The sequence below is a fragment of the Diplotaxodon limnothrissa genome, linkage group LG14 (genome assembly GCF_057381915.1).
Source record: "Diplotaxodon limnothrissa isolate DT_005_m linkage group LG14, D_limnothrissa_male_GT1.1, whole genome shotgun sequence".
In the NCBI taxonomy this organism is placed as follows: Eukaryota; Metazoa; Chordata; class Actinopteri; order Cichliformes; family Cichlidae; genus Diplotaxodon; species Diplotaxodon limnothrissa.
The window spans coordinates 26,893,129-26,914,660 of record NC_140609.1 but is presented as its reverse complement, the minus strand read 5'-3'; the positions used below and the strand labels follow the sequence as shown (position 1 = coordinate 26,914,660).

The 21,532-nt window shown below is 38.2% G+C and overlaps 1 protein-coding gene across 1 annotated transcript in view; it reads right to left on the bottom strand.

Annotated features, from left to right (window-relative positions):
- LOC146618971 (neprilysin-like) overlaps positions 1-20,849 on the bottom strand; it is a 33,754-nt gene extending 12,905 nt beyond the window's left edge. Inside the window, exons 1-8 of the mRNA XM_085370038.1 lie at positions 20,399-20,849; positions 17,185-17,361; positions 15,865-15,900; positions 13,779-13,940; positions 1,224-1,304; positions 706-801; positions 484-602; positions 268-336 (exon numbers count right to left, since the gene is read on the bottom strand). Of these exons, the coding sequence (XP_085226164.1) occupies positions 268-336; positions 484-602; positions 706-801; positions 1,224-1,304; positions 13,779-13,940; positions 15,865-15,900; positions 17,185-17,361; positions 20,399-20,441 (783 nt within the window). The 5' untranslated portion in view covers positions 20,442-20,849. The remainder of the gene's footprint in view (positions 1-267; positions 337-483; positions 603-705; positions 802-1,223; positions 1,305-13,778; positions 13,941-15,864; positions 15,901-17,184; positions 17,362-20,398) is intronic.
- Between the last annotated feature and the right edge of the window lie 683 nt (positions 20,850-21,532).

Below are 21,532 nucleotides of genomic sequence, written 5' to 3'. Positions count from 1 at the left end.
ATCAGCATTATGTGTGTTTTCGTTCATCACATACAAACTCACTACATTTCTAAGAGTAGGAATAAAATTTATTTGTACACTGATGTGAACGGATGTTTCGGCTGATAGCCTCATCATTTGTGGTTTTTTTGGAACAAATTCGGAGGGACATGAAATCCAGGGGCTCAGGTGAATAGTTGGAACTGCTTTCATTATTCATTGATTAAAACGCTTTAACTGCACTGCACTGGCGTGTGGATTTGTATACATGTAAACATGCAAACTGACCTCTGCATAAGGACCAGTGCATGCATAGTAATCTCTGGACACCAGGCCAAGGCTTGTTTGCTGGTCAAACTGGCAAGGAGAAGAAGACATTTATTTTCAGTATCAAAGCCAAATAAAGGCTTAGTCATTACCTTCAGTGAACAGAGGGACATGAGGGCTTTTTGAATATGAACAGAGGGAGGTGAGTTCTTTTCCTTGCCACAGGCATACACCTACATGAATGATATGCGAGGTTGAATCCCTGTCATCAGTGCCGACGAAAAAGTTAACCAAGAGCAGAGTTCCATATTTCTCATTCAACTTGGCAATAACGTCCTCCAACCTCCATGTTCTCCCTGAAGAAATAAGAAAAAAGAAGTGAAAAAGAAGTGAAAAGAAAGAAATGGCATCAATAACATCATGCCCAATGACACTTGAAAAAGAACCAAAGTTCTCTACCATAATTGGTCTCCCAGTTGTCAACAGCTATAGGCCACTCAGACACGTCAGGCAGCATGTCAAGCAGAGGACTCCCCCCTCTCAGCTCAATTAAACCTAGTTAGAAGCGAAAATCAAAGAAAATAGGTTTTGCGGTGTAGATACATTTATTTTCTACCCATAAAATTGTGAAAATCAATTAAAAAGAAATTCAACCACTGTATTGCTTTTTATCAAGTACATACTAAACCTGTGGCAATTCAGAGGCCTTAGAGGAGTTTATTGATGTGGCTTCCAAAGCAAATCACTTCTGAAGAAAGCATTCATTTGAATCATGTAAAGCTGAAATACTGCAGTTCTTTTTTTTTTAAATTGATGATTCATGTATATTTTCATAACAGTTTTGTTGATAGACAACACAAAAACGGAATAAGAAACATTTAACCTTCAACAGCAATTTACAAAATGACTGTTCACATTAGGATAATAGAAGATCTAAAAAGGCATAGCGTGTTAATGTCTTTTGCCTGCTGACTCACTCTCATTGGTACAGGACTTGTAAAGGGTCTTAGCCTTGGTGAGAGCAGCAGCTTCCCCCTCCACTGTTTTTTCAAGGACACCTTCAAATAAAGAAACAGAGCAAGCATGAAGCAAACAATCACAGACAAAGATGAAGAAGCAAAGTTGCTCACTGCACAATAAGGAAAGAGGGAGTAGTTGGGTGCATATAACCTCAGGTACAACATAGAGGTTTTATTTTTCTTATCTCTGGGGATTCAAAAATTCAAGAATTCAGCTGTCATGCGTATGCATTTTATTTATTTTAATTAAGGGATGCTTTCGGTCCTTTTGTCAGAAAATGGCGACACTAAGTAAATTATGATATAAAGCCTTTGCAGTAGATAGTAACCGGTGACAAAACAGAAGAAATGTAATTATTCTAAGAAGAAAAACATGTCACAGCTGTTCTTTTCAATTTAATTGTTTTATTTCTCTCTAAATAAAAACAACCTGAATAATTATTATGAAAAAAATATTCAGAAAGTGCATTTTTTTGAGTCATAAACAAGTACAGAATAAATGGTCTTCTGAAGATAGTTTAGGTTTGCAGAAAATAGACAAAAACAAAGCTTTGATCATTTTTATTTTAAATGTTATATAAAAACACAAGCAACATAGTGTGTATTGGAATTTTCCTTTGATATACCAGGTGCCCCAAGAGCAAAGCTAACACATCAATACACTGTCAAAATGTGAATAAGGTGAACAACCAGTTTTACTTTGAATGAATAAATAAATCAATGAGTAAACAGATAAATAAATAGTGTTCTAGCTCCCATCTTTTAAATGGGCATGATAAATGTTATCATGCAAAATCATGTAAAAATAAATGCATATTTTATTCTGTGCTTGTCACAAATACCTTTTGGCATGGGAGTTACGGCACAGAGCAGACGAAAAGAGGTGGAAAGAAATCAAGGTGCAACAAAGCTGAAGGTGTGGCAGTAAAGGGCCATTTGGAAACAAGAGTGAGCACCAGCGCTTGTTTTATTACCTGCGTTCATTGCCTCTTCAACACCTGTTGTGGGCATATGGACGCCAGTTAGCTCAGCCTCAGGCTAGATAGCATTTCTAGGTAGACAGCTAATCAAAATGAGTGATAAGTGTTGGGGTGTAAACTTGCTAAACTGAGGGGGAGGGCATGGGGACCAATACTCTTTTCCTGTGCCGCCTCAAGGCACCAAGTTGCATATTGTAGCTTTAAAGTGTAACTATTCCTACAGGGACTGCTGTCACTTTTCAGCAGCAGCACACGAGCAGGAGCAACACGAGGATGTGCCTAAATACATTTTCTCATCATCAAGGTTCAAACACCCACACAGTCAGTAATTTTTGTGTTTGCTGCAAACCGCTGTGGTTAAAGCAAGTTTATTGTTATGTGATGCCGGTACAGAGTCTGTGTCCTCGGTGCTTCAAAATAACAAAACCTTACACCTACACAGGAGGTATCTGAAACTTCAGCTCAAGTCCAGCTGCTGGTTTGTCATTCAGCACCAACAATATGAAGAACTTAACTCTCCCTGCACTACGCTGATAAATTCATGAGCATGACTATCACGTCATAATGTTTCACTGCAGTTCAACTAGTATGCTGGGATTTCTAGGGGTGGTTCAGGGAACCTTGAAGAAAAAATTAGAGAGATGGTGAGCGCATTGAGTGCATTGAAGTGATAGGAAACATTGTAACAATGTAGGAACACAACATGATGTAGACTAAAGATATTCTGGTATCACAAAAAAAAGCAAACATAATTACATTTATTTTTCTCCATCGAAAAAAGTCTCAACTTTTCCCCAGCTTTTAGATTTTTTGTTTCTGTTCATCAACTGTATAGTTGCTTTATATGGCCTGTATCATGAATAATACATGATGTAAATGTCTTTCAAGTCTAAGTGCCTTGTGATATGCTTTGTCTACATACGGAATGTATGTAAATAGCTGCACTTATGATTGCTGTTGCTATTGTTTATGACAACTCAAGAGAAAGAAGCAGCCTTTATGTATTTCACATTTTGAAAATGTATCTCATCAGGACTATATGTGCATTTACATTTTCAGCACAAGATAGTGCATTTAATGTGCTAGTGCACTGACCTTTCAAAGACTGTAACCCAGGTTCATATCTGTCTACAACTAACACCTTTCCCAGCTACAAGTAGTAGTTGTTTGTTGTGAATACCAGTACAAATGCACGTGCTTACAACTACAGCGCTGTGCAAAAGTCTTGTGTCACCCATTTCTTTATATTTTGCTTCTGAGGACCCAGACTTTCTTGTAATTATTTTAAATGGTTTTAAGCTACACTTTTCAAAGCTTTTTAAAAGTTTTTCGTGGGACATGGGCTTCTTTTTCTCTTATTTTCAGTCCAGTCCTTTAACCTAACCATTGTTTGTTAGTTTTTTAGCCCTTAACACTGTGTATGATTCATGCATTAAAAAAAAAACACCTAACTCAAGGGATGAACCAGTGTTGTGTCTACACAGAACAGAGAGCTTAGCAAAGAACCCATTTTAAATGGTGTCTTTAGGTATTTTGTTACTAGCCTGTCGTACAAACACATCATTTGTTCCTAACTCTATAGTTAAATCCTATGTAAAATGCCAAGGATAACACTGTTTCTTAGGCATAAAATAACATGTTTGCACCAACAAGGTGATTCCCAAGGAGCTAGGTGAAAACCTGGCATATCCCAGCGCAGTCTGCAGCGTGTCCTTAAAACAATAGAGGAAACTGGACAAGTGAAGTACAAAACATCTATAGTAGTATCTACAGAGTAGATTTAGCTCTTTCAATGCTGTGCACACAGATAACTAACAAAAACTTTTGGCCAAGGTACAGCCAAAGAGAAATTGCTACAGACCGAACTACAGAGATAATGCCCGTTCATGAACTCGTGGCTTCTCAGAACTGGCCTGCTGTCTAGAGAACCAGTCATCTAAACAACAAGAGTGAACGATTGAAGTCATTCATTTAGATTATTGTAGCATGTTTAAACATTTAGTCCCTCAGGGATGGCTTTTTGAAGATTTAATGGAAGAATTCATTGGTATAGCTAGCTTAGTATTTCAGACTGTGTGTCTCCTCTGCATTCATAAACTTCCGCTTGTTGATAGCCACAAAGACAAGCTGTGCAAACACTGTCTGGTTAGTACAATCCTCCTTTCTTGAGTCTAAAAGAAAGAATTTAAGGTCATTTTCCCCATGGCTTTTAGTGTAGCAGACTAAATATTCGGCAAATACAAGCATGTATAACCTGCATGGTAAATGGTAAACAGACTGGCTCTTATAGAGCACCTTTCAACTCTACCTGTACTCAACGCGCTTTATTCACCCATTCACTTTTTTGTGAATGCTTTCTATCTAACATTCACACACAGTCTCAAGAGCTTGGAAAGAAACATTCACGCACATTCATGCTACAACGGATGCAATAGAGAGCAATCTGGGGTTAGTGTCTTGTTCGAGGATATTTGGCACACAGACTGGGAGTAGCCAAGGACCGAGCCACCAACCTTCCAATTAGTAGATGACATAATTTACTTCCCGTGCTGCACTCACCCTGATGTCTGAAAATTAGCTTTTTCTTTCTGACAACACAAAACTCATAAAAAATAAGAAATGAAATAATATATAAATCATGTGCTGTGTTGCTGCAGAGATTTTGACTAAGATCTAAGAAGGATATACAAAATATCCCTGACAAAAAATGCTACCAACATTTCAAAAGCTTAAATGATATTTTCTTTGTTTTATTCTTCCTGGTTGTTTTGACATTATCCAAGGAGAGCAATTTCTGTGTTATCAAAAGTAAACTCTTCAGTGGGTGGTTAAGTAGGTAGGATGTGTTAGAAAGATAACCTTTGATAACCTTTTGACTTTGACAAGCCGTCACATAGCTCAACATGACCTGAAAGCTTCCTGACAATTATAAAGTTATCTTATAAATATTGCATCAACAGATATACACCATCATGCTGCACAGCTCAGTGACACACCAGGATCAATACAGGAAAGAGGATGGAGTTTAAATTACACGGGCGCTTGACAGCCAACTTTCCCCTGAGTCCAAAAGGACAACAATCCTGTCACTATGAGTTGGGTTGATATGAAAAGATAACAATAAGAACAAATTAGATTCTTTTTAACTGCTCAAAAAAAAAAGGATTTTCAATGCAGCTCTCTACAGTTTAAAGATCTGGGTTTCCATAAATTACACAATTCATTTTTTTTTAGGAAAGATTATCAACTTTAATATTTAATTTATCAAGATCTGATATGAAATATCATTTTTTTCCCCTTTATAAGCAGTAGGTCTGCAAAATACATATTTGAGCAGTTTCACTCTTTGTTTCTGCAAATTCAGTTTGGATTAAATTTGTTTTCTACAGATTCTGGTGACCCATTATTACCTCAGTGCATCAAATACTGCTGATCTGTCACATGTTGCTGGCATCTCTTCCTTACACACAAAGTGTTTTGGCAGCAGCTGTGGCAGAGAAAGATAACAGTTCTGTTTCAAAGGTTGATATTCCTGTGACTCAGGGATGGCCGGAGGTTTTTCTTTTCTTATTATTGTTATTATTTCATTTTCAGCATCTGACTTCCATTGGGCTTTTGACTTACACTGTCACTCACGTGTTATCGTTAGACAATGAATACAGCTGGTCATGGTTCACAACAGTAATCCTGCATGTAGGAAAATGACACCTCACCACTAGGTTTAAATGTGGTGCAAAAGAGTGCCTTTGAAGCTTTCATAACGGGTGAGTAAGGGGGTGAGAGATGTGCAAAGCCAGCCACTCATTACACACATTAGTATGTGATGAGAAAAGGTTGGATTCAGAAATCCTTGGACACAGCTTTTTTTGTTTGTTTGCCATATGGGTTACTGTGGTTTGTACCAGTGACCATCAAATTATAATTGGTTCATTCTAGTGTTAAAGAAGAGTCATAAAAAGATTTCCACAAAACATGAAATGATTCCAAGAGATACCTTTTCAAATGGTATCTCTATCTCCTGCTGCACAAAACATCCTTTACCCCTTGGAATAAAAAGGAAAACAATCACGCTGTGACAGCCACCATCCACTGACCTCAAGCCTACTAAGAACATGAGGAGCATTCTTTAAAAGGAAGATCTATAAGAGTGGGCAACAATATAGCAGGAACCAGCAGCTCCGGGTGGCAGTATTGACATCCTCAAAGGAAATCCTGACTACTATACACAGACCTACAAGTAGCCCAACTGATGAGAGAGTTAGATTTAAAATGACATATAAAACCAACTTAGAGGTTTCTTTATTGTGCTTATTTTATGTTTATATGTGTTTTTGGATCACAGCACAGCACTGTTATCTATAGATCTGCCTCGGAAAATAGAAGATATAATTAACGTGGCTCAGATACTGCCTCCCCCACCTCTGAGTAGGCTGTTATCACCTAATTAAATGGTACAGCAGCTCAATCAGACTGAGATCAGGTGAGGGACAAGTATATTCTTCATCCTCCTATATTCCACCATAATGATGTTGTATCCATTAGTTTCTTTCAAAATTGGTATGCTGAAACACAGAGAACATCATTTATCCAAATACAAACACAGGCTAGAATTTTGCACCAAATGCTCAGTGTGTAGTTTTGAGTGGGTTTTTTTTTTTTTGGTTCATTTGCTACTTTTTTAAGTAATTTCCTTCCTTTTTCCCTCATAGGTCTACTTGTTTTCACTTCTTGCATAACTGCATTTCACTTCAGACTCTTTATACCGTGTTCGTATTTCGAATCCTCCCATTTTCTTATTACCATGTGTGCACTATTTATGTGCTCATTTAATTGTAATGATGTCCTGAGATAGAGACCCTTCACAGGGCGCTTCCTGCAAAAGGGCACAGATCATGTGTGTGTGATTGGATTACTGACTGCCTGGCGCTAATGTTTAACCACAGCAAAGGCTTACCCTTTCACTCTCTTTTCTACACACACACACACACACACACACACACACACACACACACACACAAACAAACAAACAGACACACTTTCTATCACCCCTTATGTGTGTATTTGGATTTATTTGAGAATGGATTTTGTGCCACCTGATGTTTGCTTGAGACGTCACGTCAATTTGAACCAAACCACTCAGCATGATACAGAATCCGAATTTGGAGTTTCTACCCTCTGCATTGCCATTTTATCCCTGAGTGTTTTTCATTCCACAAGGCATTTCACTTGCAGTGTTTTTAGTGCAGCTGGATTTGCTTACAATACATGACTATAAAGGATGTACTTAGTGTATATTACGAGCAGAAATTGCAAATGAAGTCAAGACTGAAATGAGTCAAAAGTGTTTTCAGACTCTAAGTTTCCTGCTTTACACATTTGTAGGGACAATAAACCCACTGCGAGGAAACGTCTTTACCAAAGGAATACAGATTAGCTTTAAAAATTTTATGCAATAGCTTTAACATCTCAGCTTCTCTGAGGCAGCCCCGTCTCCTGTTCCCATTCAGCTAAAATTTATTGAAATGTGTTATCTAAGACTGTTTGTTTGCGATATATCTGAAAATGACTTCCTAATTAAAATTTCTTTGTCTTTTTTTTCATGGCTTTGCTAATGCTGTACATTTTCAGGTAAAAGATATTATATCAGACCGTGTACTCAAGAATATTCTGGAGAAGCTTCTATCGGTTAATGTTGTAAAGAAGCAATTGCATAAAACCATAATATTTTTCTAAATGTCACAGAGTAGTCTAGAGCCATAATTCTAGCCAATCAGTGGCAGACTTGAAAAGAGTATCAAAATCAGAACATCCTATGATTCAACCCCCTGTGGTCTAGGCGAAAGGATGGTAGGAAATCATTCTGCTTTTTTTCTGAAAAAATACATTTCTACTCCATATGCCCAGTGAGTTTTTATTTATTTTTTGTTTAAGTGAAATTGGCTAGTCAGGTTTTTGTTTGCTCTCTGTGTGCTATTGCTGGGAAATATTTGGGCAGAGGAGCTATTCTGAGGGTCAGCTGCCCCACAAATAAAACGTTTGAAGCAATTAGGTTGGAAAAAAAACTATTTTTTGTTACTTATGTTTAAACTAAAATAGGCTGAACAACTGCACTTTAAATCTCCATTTGTTTAAATTAAATATTAATTACAATTAATATTAATACTAATTAGTTAATACAAATGATGTTTTGTTAATAGAATGTACATAAAAGATGCACATAGCCAATATAGTCATTGGATAGAAAAATCCCATTATGAGGCCTCGCGTTAATAATAATGGATTGGATTTATATAGCGCTTTTCAAGGCACCCAAAGCGCTTTACAATGCCACTATTCATTCACACACTGGTGGAGGTAAGCTACAGCTGTAGCCACAGCTGCCCTGGGGCAGACTGACAGAAGCGAGACTGCCATATCGCGCCATCGGCCCCTCTGGCCATCACCGGTAGGTGGTAGGGTAAAGTGTCTACCGCCTACTGCCAAGGACACAACGACCAGGACAGAGAGCCTGGGAATCGAACCGGCGACCTTCCGGTTACAGATGCGCTTCCCAACCACGGTTGCCGCATTGACTGCTTTTGCTGTCATCATCTTAGCTATTAGAAAATAGAGGTCACAAGAAAGGAACAGGGGGGCCTTGTGGCAAATTGTCAGTCACCAGGTAAGCCCACCTAAGGCACACCCCTCTCTATCATCCTTTTTGACTCTAATTATAGTTTTAAAAATAAATAATATCTTGCGTTCAATAAGAAGCAGACAAATTGAACTAAAACCTTCAACGGATCTGGAAAGTGTTTACTCAGGTTAATGTTTAATTAGATCTTAGATTGCTTTCTGAAATCAAAGTAGCAGCCTCCTGCTGTCACATCAGCACTGGCTTCATGTTTCAGACCCATAAGTTACATGCAACTTTCATATACTTAGTGGTTATAGAGCTATTACATGTAGTCTTGTTCCCCATTCAGTGACAAAAACAGTAATTTCTTAGAGCTTGGCTGCGCCACAGCCTACTTTGCTATTGTGTAAACTAAAATAATCCCAGCAGTTGCTGAAACAGCCATATAGCTCAACACTGCAGTTTTCAAGTAAAGGTAGTAAGTATTTAGTCCCCCCCTCCCCCCCAAAAAAAGCAAAATCAAAACTTTGTATATACTATACACTCGTTCTGTCAGTTCTTGTTAGTCAAAATGCCACTTTATTACTCTTAGTGTTATTTACACGGGAAACTCAGACATTTGGCTTTAGGACAGCTAGCAGGGGAGGTTATTACCTTAGTGGAGGTCTAAACTATTTCCTTTTATTCATAAGCATTTTTTCTGGCAAAAACATATTCACTTCAGGATTTTAGTTCAATATGTTTTTGTTGGAGAAGAATTACTGCATTAATATTCATATTATTTTTCTTGGCCACACACCTCAGGTCAGCTATATTTATTTGATGTGTTTATGAGGAGTCGAGTTTCTGTGGTGTTTTGCAACGATTCTTGCTGGAATTTTGATATGAGGAGGTCATGTGAGCAAGCTATTTATCATGAGCAAGTCCTACTGTGGTCAGTACTGTTTGTCTTACAGTAAAGCCGTATTTCAGTTATTGTTGTCACAGACAGACAGTCTCTTCAGTTTGTCATAAGTTGTTAGCATCATGCAGAAAGAAAATCTCATATCTGGACACAGTGTTGATGCCACAGCTACCACACAGGTTTGTTTTGAAGCTCTTGATTATGCCGAATTCCACAAGAAACGTAATCTGCAGGCGCTGCCCTGGTTGGATTTTGCTCTCAATAGTCAGATTTAGACCTATACAAGAAGCACCTCACACAATCAAATCAAATCAAATCAAATCAAATCACTTTTATTGTCACATCACATGTGCAGGTACATTGGTACAGCACATGTGAGTGAAATTCTTGTGTGCGAGCTTCACAAGCAACAGAGTTGTGCAAAATACAATAATGTAAACAAGCAAAATACAAGAATGGCTACATCTGAAACTAATAAATATATGTACAATATATAATAGTATATGCATTTCTGGATGTGTATACTAAATATTTTTCTACGCGCGTGTGTGTGTGTGTGTGTGTGTGTGTGTGTGTGTGTGTGTGTACACATATTTTACAAATATGTGTACAAAATATGTACAAAATATGTGTACAAAACAAGAGAGCAGCAGTGTGCTCATATACAGATAATGCACAGATAAATGTACACACAGACACAGACACACACTTTGCACTTTAACAAACACACACACACACACACACACACACACACACACACACACACACACACACACACACACACACACACACACACACACATATATCTGCCTTTGTTCCTTCCTAACTAGTTTGTTCCTTCCTGAAACACACTAGTTAGTAATTAAAAGAGTCACGGTCAATTAGTTAAATTATTGCACAGCATGCCACACCTGAGGAGGGGGAACTGAAAAACAAAATTCTACCAGCCTCGTGCACCTACGTACACACAGCTGTGGTCACATTCAGGGTGCAGATCCTCATTACGGATCATTACAGCATTTTACAGCATCTGAGAACAATCCAAGGCATTTACAAGCAGCCACAAATCTACACAGCTATTCACACACATACACATAGATGGAGTCATTTTTATTGCATGTCAGAGAGCCTAGAGCTCTGTGGTATCCAGGTGTTTTCAGGCCCCTGCAGCTGTTGACAGGAAAAGGATGTGCTCATCAGTAGGCGGTAGTATCCAAGTAAGCATCGGCAGCCAGGCCTAAGATCAGAGGTCTTATATTTGAGACCTCAGAGCAGAGGTCACAACTCTTAGGTCTCACACTTACAGTAAATTTGCCTTCTTACATATTTAGTCAATAGAAACGTTTTAGGGGCAAAGGTTTTATGGCTATAAGTCTTCAAAACAATAGAATGTGCACTTCAGATCCAAGGCGTTGTGTTTTTATTTTGTTTTTTTAAATGAAAAAAAAAGGACTTACACAGAGAAGCAAACAGAAAGTAAACCTGAACATGTGTGCATACAGTGCAGTCTGAGACGTTCCTACTGTGACAAGCTGAAGGAATGAGCGCAACACTGACTGCTGTTGGGGATTTAATCTGATGAATGACTGGAACCTCATGTCTCTCTGTGGTAAGCACAGCATTTAGAGCAATTAAGTCAATGATTGTAAAACATCAACCACTGCACTTTGCCCAGTGTTTCTGCCAAAACTTGCTTTCTTCCTTTCTCCTTTTATAGTAATGCAGCAGATATTAGTGCAAGACCTGATAAATCAGCCAGGTCTCAGCAACAATACAAGAGTAAGCATATTTTGTATGTGTAAAGTCATGCCGCAAACCCACACGGAGCCATGCAATGTGCATAACGGCACATACAATAGCATTTTCAAATGGTCAAATGAGTCTTTGTTGAGAAATGTTTCCTTCTTGCCCCCTTTGTGTGATTTTTATGAGTGCTTATACTGTCATTGAGAAGACAGAATAAAGCAGAAATGAATGGCTGTGAGTTGTGCAGTCCGAATAAGTTAATGTGCACTGCTTTTTATACCATCCCTAAGCTGTTTGTTAGAAGTCTAATTTAAAATCCCTGCAGTACCTCTGAGAATCTCGTGTTCAAGAAAATCACTGTGAAGGCGTAAGAGGCAGAATTTCAGCAATACACTTTTATAATTACACTACACAGAAGAAATAATGATGCAATTCTACCACTAAAAGGACCCTCTGAACAAAGGTATATAAATAAATGATCATTATGTTACAAGGCAATCTCTAAACCCTAATGAATGTTCTATTGATTGGTAAAAAGGTGTTGATCAAGAAGTAAAGAAAAAGTAACAAAATTAAAGAATTTGTTTTCCAAAACAAAAAAGTTTTAGAAAAGAAAAGCTTTTCACTTTAAAAATAGCATAGCATGATAAATCATTGTAACAGACGGCAGACAATATATACTTCATTTTGGATTAAATGCAAAAATTACTTCATTCACATCCACAATCATTTTTATGTTTTGAAACAAATCTCACCAACTGAAAATATCAGGGTAGAAAGCAAAAGAAAGACGATACTGTCCCAATGCACTAAACAGTGTGTTTATCCATCAAGACTGGACAAATGGATTACTCAAGGATGCTGCAAAGTCCACAAGACAAGCTGCACTTTAAACCCCATTTTTCCTTTCCCAATAAGGATGAATCTTTCTCATCCTCTCTAATCACTCTGTTTCTCCTGCAGCCACTCCACACTGTTTTTATTACAGAGAAAGGTACTGATATATACATTTCTAAATTTATGGCAGATGAAGAGTTTTCATTTTCCATGGAAAGTTTGTGTCCCATAAATATTTAGCACCCTGAAACAAAGGGCTCTGCCAACCTTCATGCAAACAACTTGAAATGAAGCATGGACCCATATGTACACACATGCTCAAATCTGCAAACACATTTGCACTTTAACTGCCTTTTTTGTAACAAGGACACTATACTCTAATGCCTACTAAAAACCTACAATACACTTGGGCGCACTCACACATGCAATGCTTAAATTGTGCTTTTTTCATCATAATGTGTTGGGATCTTTAGAAAACAGCTCACGCTCACACACATGCACACATATTGATAATGCCAACAAACTCCCAGCCCCCGTGGCATCAATGATATCTATAGAGCTGCGATCCCTGATGGACAGTCCTCCTTACATGTAAACTAGAGAAACCAAGTCAAGCTGTCCTCAGTCCTACAAAAAGTAGACCAATAAGAACGTATTGTGCGAGTGCTTCAGAAGTTTTCATAAGCTAAAAGCTTTGATACAACCCTAATTCCAAAAGAATCTAAAGACAAACAGAATTTTATTTAATAGAATATAAAAGAATATCAGATGTTTCAATTGAGAAATTGCTTAATTTTAAGACAAATGTTGGCTACTTTTAAATCCAACAACGTGGACGGCCCCTCTCTCCTTTTGTCAGGGGGCCACAGCATCCATGTTTTCCAGAAATAATTTCAACACAATGGAAAACTAAAACAGAGACCTTTGCACACTGTTTTCTTCATTCTGCCTCAGTGCACCTCTGCACTGTGTTTTTAAAGTACACAACTCAAATTTCAATTTGTCTGACTACAGAACTTTGACTCAATCTGTTTTAAATGAGCTTTGGCCTAGAGAAGATGTTGGCATTTCTGCATCATGGACACACGGCTTCACATTTGTACGACAGAGCTTTAGCCAGCATTAGTGGATGGCATGGGGAACTGTGTTCACAGACAGTGGTTTCTGGAAGTGATCATAAGCCTTTTCAATGATTTCCAGAGATTTCTTCAGATTTTTCTCAGTTTAAACATTTGATATGTTTTCTGTGTTCAATTGTGAAATAAATACAACTTTATGACATTGGTAAATCATTGCATTCTGTTTTTATTTTTGTTTTACACAGCGTCCCAACTTTTTCCGAATTGGATTTGTATAAACACTTTGGTCTGATTGCCTGCTTGTCTTTCTGTGCGTGCATCTGCTTGCGTGGGTGTGTGTAGGTGTCTGACCTTTGAGGATGACCTCCAGTTCATCTCGTAAGATGTCAAAGGTGCTGTATCTAGAGGTGGTTTCAGGGATGATGTTCTTTTTAAGCCACCCTCCACAGGCATACTGGTAGAAGTTGTCACAGGGGTCCACGTTAGCGTCCATGTTCTCAATGAGACGAGACGCTGCATGGACAGAGAGGAAACAAACTCCATGAAATGAAGGAATACAGAAATAAGCAAGCCATTGTTTAAGGATATACAGTTTCAGTAAAAAATAACCAACAAATATATGACAGTGTATATGCAACCTATAATTTGTATTCAAAATTGTGTATAGTGCTGTATAGTTTTTTCAACAAGTGCAAGTCAGTGAAACCTACCATTGCACTATATTTGGACAAATGTATTGACAGCAAAAAGCTAACAAGCTGCAGGCTACACTAAAAGGACTTATTTGAGTATTACTGATGTGAACACATTTTTGTTTAATAATTAAAACCATTGTTAACTTAGATTTAATAAAAATAAATGCATTCAAAGAATAAATATTAGGCTGAAAACAGAAAATATACAGTAAATGAAATCCCGTAAATGTGTGTGAAGTTAAATAACCAAAAAGTTGAAACTAATTTTATTGGGTTTCCCCAAAAGCAGATCAACCTGCCCTTCTCCCAGTCATAGATGGCACAAATAGATGGATAACAAGCAGAAAAATAGGTCAGAGACTAACACAGATCAAATTTTGTTTCATAAATGACTGTCAGCTGAACTGATATTCTCCTTGAACACACATGTCCATTCTTAATCACTGCAATTTAGGTGGATAATGGCAGATGGCAACTTGAAGTTCCAGTTAACATGGTAGCCAGCATTTCCATTTTTATATGGCTTGAAATAATGTGATATAACACATTGATAAGTGATCTGTGAAAATCTTTCCATGTTTTCAGTTGTTATATAAAGCTAAAGATATGAGCTGTCTGAGGCATTATAAATGGTTGACGGCATCTTTTCACATACGATTCAGCAAGACAGTGAAAAATACTTCAAAACACTGAAATGCTGAAACTTCACAGAGAACATTGACTAAGCAGAACGAAGGTAGGAATTGTTAGGGCTCTTTCTGTAGGTCACTGAATAACCTGTAAAAAGAAAAGAGCATTTGCAATCATGATCTCCCTAAAGCCTGAAATGCTTGCTGTTGCAGTAGCATAATATTCAACAAAAGAAGATACAAAAATACAATTCTCTGGTATAAATGTAACATTTGCAGCAATGCAAAAGGAAAAAAAGCGGTATAATGACAGTGATTGAGTTCAGCTTAGCACCGGTACTCGAAAGATGTATACTTTTTTTAAACTGCAATTAAATTCCACAAGGCAGCTCAGAGATCTCCTGTGACAAGGCTGTCTGTCAAATTTGACTGAACTGGGACACCAGCTCCCCAAAAATGCATCAGAAATGAATCAGCATCTGTTGCTAGAAACGGGAGGTAGAGTTTTAACCAGTTAAACTTGTATTTCATGTATTTTTCTCTCCTATGAGATGTTTTTAACAATGTGAAAAAATAAAGTAATAATGTTTTATGTTAGTATAGATGAAGAGAGAGGCAGGGGTTCTTTTTTTTAAGGATAACAACAGAGTTGTTGGGAGCTACTCTTACAATTTTAGTAAAAATGTCATGTTCACTGACAGGAATCATGATAAAAAAAGAGGAGAGAGAGAAAGATAAGAAAAATTGGTTGTGTGACAACAGCTTTGTGTGATATTCATAAACGTTATACAAGATTGCTTATTGCTGGAGACGTGGTCAAAGAATATTTGCAGTTGAAATAATGAACTCCATAGCAAAATCTTAATATGCTGAGAAAAAGAAGTTTCAGCTTTGGACTGTTTTGCTTCATCTATACCCGCTTAACGAATTACCAGTTTCTCAGCTTCTGTTTCCTATGAGAATCTGAAGTGACAATTTCTCCAAGAATGTATCTGAAATCCCTGGGCTTCATGAGGCAAACTCAGTTTTCCTATCTTCTCCGTCTTCCCTTGAGAAGAATCAAAGCCTGCGGAACGAGCCATTAAAGAGAATGCACAAACAAACACTGCTTACCTGACTGTGTGCAGTCTGCTGTGGTGCAGATTTCATCTACAGAAAATGCAAAACAAATCATTACTCAGTGGGATTTTTGCAGCTATCAGTCATGATGTCATATCCTATTCCTCTTACTCCACTTCCATTTTCTCTCAGTTCCTTTGTTTATTTGTTCTTCTTCTTGCAAATAACGTGTGTAACTCTCACTATCAGGAATGATTTAGATGGTAAAGTGTTAATGAAATTCAGTCTGACACAAGAAACAAAGTACTGTACGACCTTGAACAGAATGCTTCATGAGTTATGTGGAATTGCACATGATGTGCGCACAGCTATGTGCATGAACGGGCACAAACAAGGTGTTGAACTTTAATCTTCATGACTTGGTAGTTTACACATTTATGAAGCAAAATGCTATAAAAGCCTCAAACTTAATTTGATTCCTCTTTCTGTTAGATGATTGTTTTCTAAACCTGCAAATTTTCACATTCCTTTTATTATTATTTAATCTGTACATCTATAAATAAGCTTCCTATTATCACTGTTAATTTATTCCTACATAGCTTGTGCCACATTCCATTAACCCTGGATCTGCAGTGATATAAGTGAAACTCCTAATATTATGTAAAATGAGCCTTCTGTCATGTGCAAGTGACAGTTTAATAAATCATAAAGAACATAAAAAAGCACGAAAATTCATGTATATGTTAAAAAACTGACAAATGAAACAAACTTATTTGGCTTCCACTGGCAAAGAAAGGTTTTCTCAGTGTCCTTTTATCATAATTTCTCCTGATTTGAAATAAACATCAAAATATATTTACATATATTCTCATCTGAGGTCAGATTTTGTACAATGGGTGTACAAAGGTGCCAAAAAACACAATGGAAACTTTAAAAAAAGGACCTTTAAGAGTGTCTTCTTCATTCTGTCTCAGTGACTGCACTTCTGCACTGTGTTTTTAAAGTACACAGCTCAAGTGTCATCTATCACCTGAACAAAGTGCTGCTCTTCAGCAGGCTTCTTTGTGCTCACCATTAACCATGAACTCAGTTGAAAGCAATTGTCCTTCCATGTACACAGTTTAAAGGCAATCTTGAAAAGTTTGGAAAAGTTTGGTTAAGATGAGAAAAAAAATGCTCGGTAACACTCGGTGACTGTCAAAAGTATTTTTAATTACTTGATGCATTTGTATTGATAAGGATTTTGTTAGGTGCAGAAAACCTTCATCAGCATGAGCCTGACAAAAAACCCCAAAATGTTTGTCCTTTGAGCTACTCAAGGTTTTCGATATTTCTTATTTATCTTTATCAGTCTTCTGTTGTTAGATCACTCACCCGTCTTCTGTGTGGCAAAGAGGATGATGAGGGCAATGATGACAATGAAGAGCAGGGAGACAATAGTAATGAGGCCGATCTCCAGGGAGGTCCATCGGAGCTTCTTAGCCGACTTGGGGGTGTTAGTCTCTGTCATTCTTGGCACTCCTTCTTCAACTGCCGCCTGTATCAACTCACCTACGGAGTTTTGACTGAAATGATTAGTCAGCTGAGAGCAAACTAATCAGCAGCTATTCTAATGAGCAACAAATTCTGATTTAGTAAGCAAAAACTTTAAAATGCATATATGCTGACGTTTGTAGTTTGTGTATACTGGTTGCACAAAATAAGTAACTTAATGTTGGCACATTGGGACATTTTTGCAGTTTTGTGGCAAATGTTGCTTTAATTTATTAGAAATGATTCAATAATTTAATATAAAAATAATAATTCAATCTAAATATAACAAAATGAATGGGTTCAGATAATAGCAGTGAGCCAAAAATATAAGTAGAACTAAAAATCCCAGTCTTTGGGAACCTTAAAGTTTGGGAATTTTTTTTTCTCTGTTTTTTTGGACCATGTACTTTTCTAACATGAAAGGTATTAGTTGAATCTTTTTGTTGCTTTCTTAGGCACATGCAGAAAAAAGAAAGAAAAAGTTAAAAGGAGATAAAAGACACGGCAATGTTAGGAAAACAAATGAGGGGGAAAAAAGAAACCGTAAAAACTTTTTTTTTCTTGGAGTGAAAGGTGAAAATAATGGAAGTTCTTACCCTGGTGACTGTACGCTCCCAACAACAAAAAAAAGGAAAGCAAAAGAAAACAAAAACAAAAGAACAAAACGCAAAAACAGAGAAGGAAGCACACACTTCTGAAGAACAGAAAACAAGCAGAACCTTTCCTCTGCTCTTCTCTATGCAGTGTTGTTTTCCTCTCCGGGGCCAAGTGAGAACTTTACAAAGTTCATGAAACAAGTAGTTAAGTCTATCTCTGAAGGCAATTAATCCTTAATCCTTTAACAACGCTGCACAGACATGCACTCATTCAGTGACTGCACACAAACACTCATCCACAGCCATGCTCTCATACACACTACAAGCTATAGTGTCATGAGGTGTCTATGCAGATGGGTGAGTCTTGCCACATGCAGGCTGAGATGAGAGCGCTGCGTGACCAAAGGACAAAGTCTCCTAACTTTCTTTGAACGAACAGACAACTACAGACACACATCATGTCCTGTACTCCCACACACCCCCAATCCACATTTATCAAACGTAACCACAGTCTTGCTGGATGTAAATTCACCTATCAATCCACTTCATGACTAAACAATAACCCGAGGTAAAGTAAACCTCTGAGGTTATGGCTGTTATCTAGCATGATAAGCCACTATTACACACACCAAGCACAGATCCCCACAGGCAGGGTGCTTTCCCAACTCTACACCGAAACCAAAGCATGTAAGACATCACCAAGATTTACTACAGGGAAGTGACAACTGGATTTGTTTCTACAACTGTAATAAAGGCAAGGGAAAATATGGAGGGGAAACAAGTGATTGAAAAGATAAAAAAAGGAGATGAGACAGTACGATGACACAAGTTGATATGTTAGTCGCAACTTCCTGTCAACCCCTCTCAGACTGCAGGAGGGGGCAGAAACTTTGTCTGCGAACACACACATCACTGTGACAGCAGTCCCACAGCTCTAATAAAACCATGTGTGCATGTCAGCATTGTAGAGGTTGTATATTATATTCAGCCACGCTTCTTGACACTTTGCATGCCAAGAAGTCGAATGTCTGCAAAATATATTAAAAGGGAAACTGAACATAAAGACGCAGTGAAGGAATGTGCAAAAAGAGTTGAGAGCAAGAGGAAGAAAAGGTGCAAGAAAAACTGAGCAGGACACTGAGAGGTCCTGAGTGACTCCCTAAAAGTGTATCCAGGCACGTTTAGCGGAGTCCTATAGGAGCACTAATACTGTCCCACTCGTGTTCTATTTGTCATTACGCTTACTGCTGTGTTTCTGGGGCTACAAATATAAAGTAAGGTTATTCTCATTTACTCATTAACATTGGATCTGGTTAGGTTAAGGGGACCTGTTAGCAGTGACAGTGATGCTTTTATTAAAGAGGTTTACTCTGTCAGTGTGTGTGACAGAGAACACCTAATCCATGTTAAATGTTGCTACTCCAGTTACAGGATGCAGTCAATATTTTTTTTTCTAATGCTGTGGCTCTGAGTGTATTTGAAAAGTATGCACTGCTGTGTCTGTATTTTAAGATAATAGTTTATGAAAGGAGCCACAAAAATCAAAACTCATTTTTTTCCCACTCTGTCTGCCTTTCTTGATATATCTAAAACATAAACAGCCCAAATCTTGTGAGACCACACAAACCCCTTCAAAATTAAACCCATCATTCACTGAGACACCTGAAAACACCCATGTGCCCATACGCACACGCACACATACACAATCGACACAACACTATTTGCAAAGTCACTTTTTTTTTTACAACTTACATACATGTGAGCATTTAATATGTCCAGAGTCTAAATGGGTTTGAATACATGGAGGAATGTGGCCTACTTTAACTGAAAATAACACCTTCTCTGAGATATGATTTTTAGCGCGGGGCCTATAGCTGCACACTGAAGACTAAAATCATCTTTGAGTGAAGAGTCCCTGTGCGCAAAAGTGCTGTGATCTAGATGAAATGAAGTCCACCTCTTAAATTGCTGTCCAAATGGTTTTTGCAAAAGCAGTATGAATGCAACAGTAAAAATAACTTTTAAAGGGATATAACACCAAACTTACAGCAACACCACCAGTCCGCACACAGCTGGAATACAGTGCACTAGTATCACAGAGAGGTTAGAGGATACCCAGCTGGAACAGTGTTTTCTTGACGCACCAAATGCATCTAAGTTTTAAACTATGGTGGGGAAAAATATAAGCCTCAGCGCACACACCGTGCTTCGCAACCGAGAAATGCGTGCCAGCTCCTCATCTCCTGTTGCACGTCAGAAACTCCGAGGGGGGTGGCATGATCAACTGGTGCACGCTGCCCCGTGTCACTGAAGCAGCACGGGCGCACAAGCAAAACCGATGCGCGCGCACACACGCGCGCACACTCACACATACGCTCACACACACACACACATAGAGGCGCCGACGCACACAGATGGCACAGCTTTACAAGAGCGCTTGGTTTGCGTGAGCGACTTACCAGATATGTCGGGAAATTTACGGTCGATGATATATATGGGCATCACATCCACTGATCAAACATCCATCAAATCCACGGAGGGAACGCGAACTGCTGATCGATCTATTCCAGACGATCTATTTGCTTCACCCGGGATTTCAACAAGACACAAACCGATCCCGCCTCTCTTCTTCTCCTTCTTCTCCCTCTTCTCTTTCCTCTGGCTGTATATTCTAGGAGTACAAGAACACACAAACGAACACACTCACGCACAGACCCTTCTCTACAACTACCTACTGTACTATACCACATCTACCCAGAGAGGATCGCTGAATTGAAAATGATCCATCAGAGTCTTGCGCAACTGTGTGATCCACACAGGGGAGACCCCATATTTATACAGCCCGTGACATACAGTAAAGCAGTGAAGTAGCCCTCTGAAGTTAGCCGTCCATAGAGTCGTTGCCTCCTCCGCTAGGGCGACGTTTAGAAGTGACCCTGTCAGCTGCACTTGCTACTAGTGGTGCCTAAATAGCCCCAAGGCGCAAATTCAGATGAACAGTGCCATGGACTGATGTGTACCTTATTTCGTATAGCCTACTTATACAGCTTTTAGTAGCTTTTAAGCCTGAGCAATAATGGCAAAATGTACAGCAAATTCTCTGTTTTTAAGCTACACTATGCTTAATGGGTCTAAAATGCATAATTTGAATTAATAAGGACGAGCAGCTTTTAATGGAAATATTGCCTGCATTGATTTACATATGCAAGAAAAAATGATTTGTAATAGTGCAATCGACATGTAGGCAATAGGGACACGTGGATTAGTCTTCCTTTCTTTTCTTTTCGTTTCTTTTTTTTGTCCCTGGAGGCCTAGACAGTCCTAAAGATGCAAACATAAAACATGTATTCACCACTGATTCACCATTGACTACTTATTGTTGCAGGGTCTTTATCTCAGAATAATAAAGTTCCTTGAGGCGACTATTGTTCCGATTTGGTGCTATATAAATAAAATTGTATTGAATTGAACTGAACTGAACCATAAAAATCTACACCGTCTATGTGGAGTGATCTCAACAGTGAATAGAGATTGTCTAATTCTTTTTAAACTGTCAGTCTATTCTACCTAAATCATGTTTAATGTTACCAGGG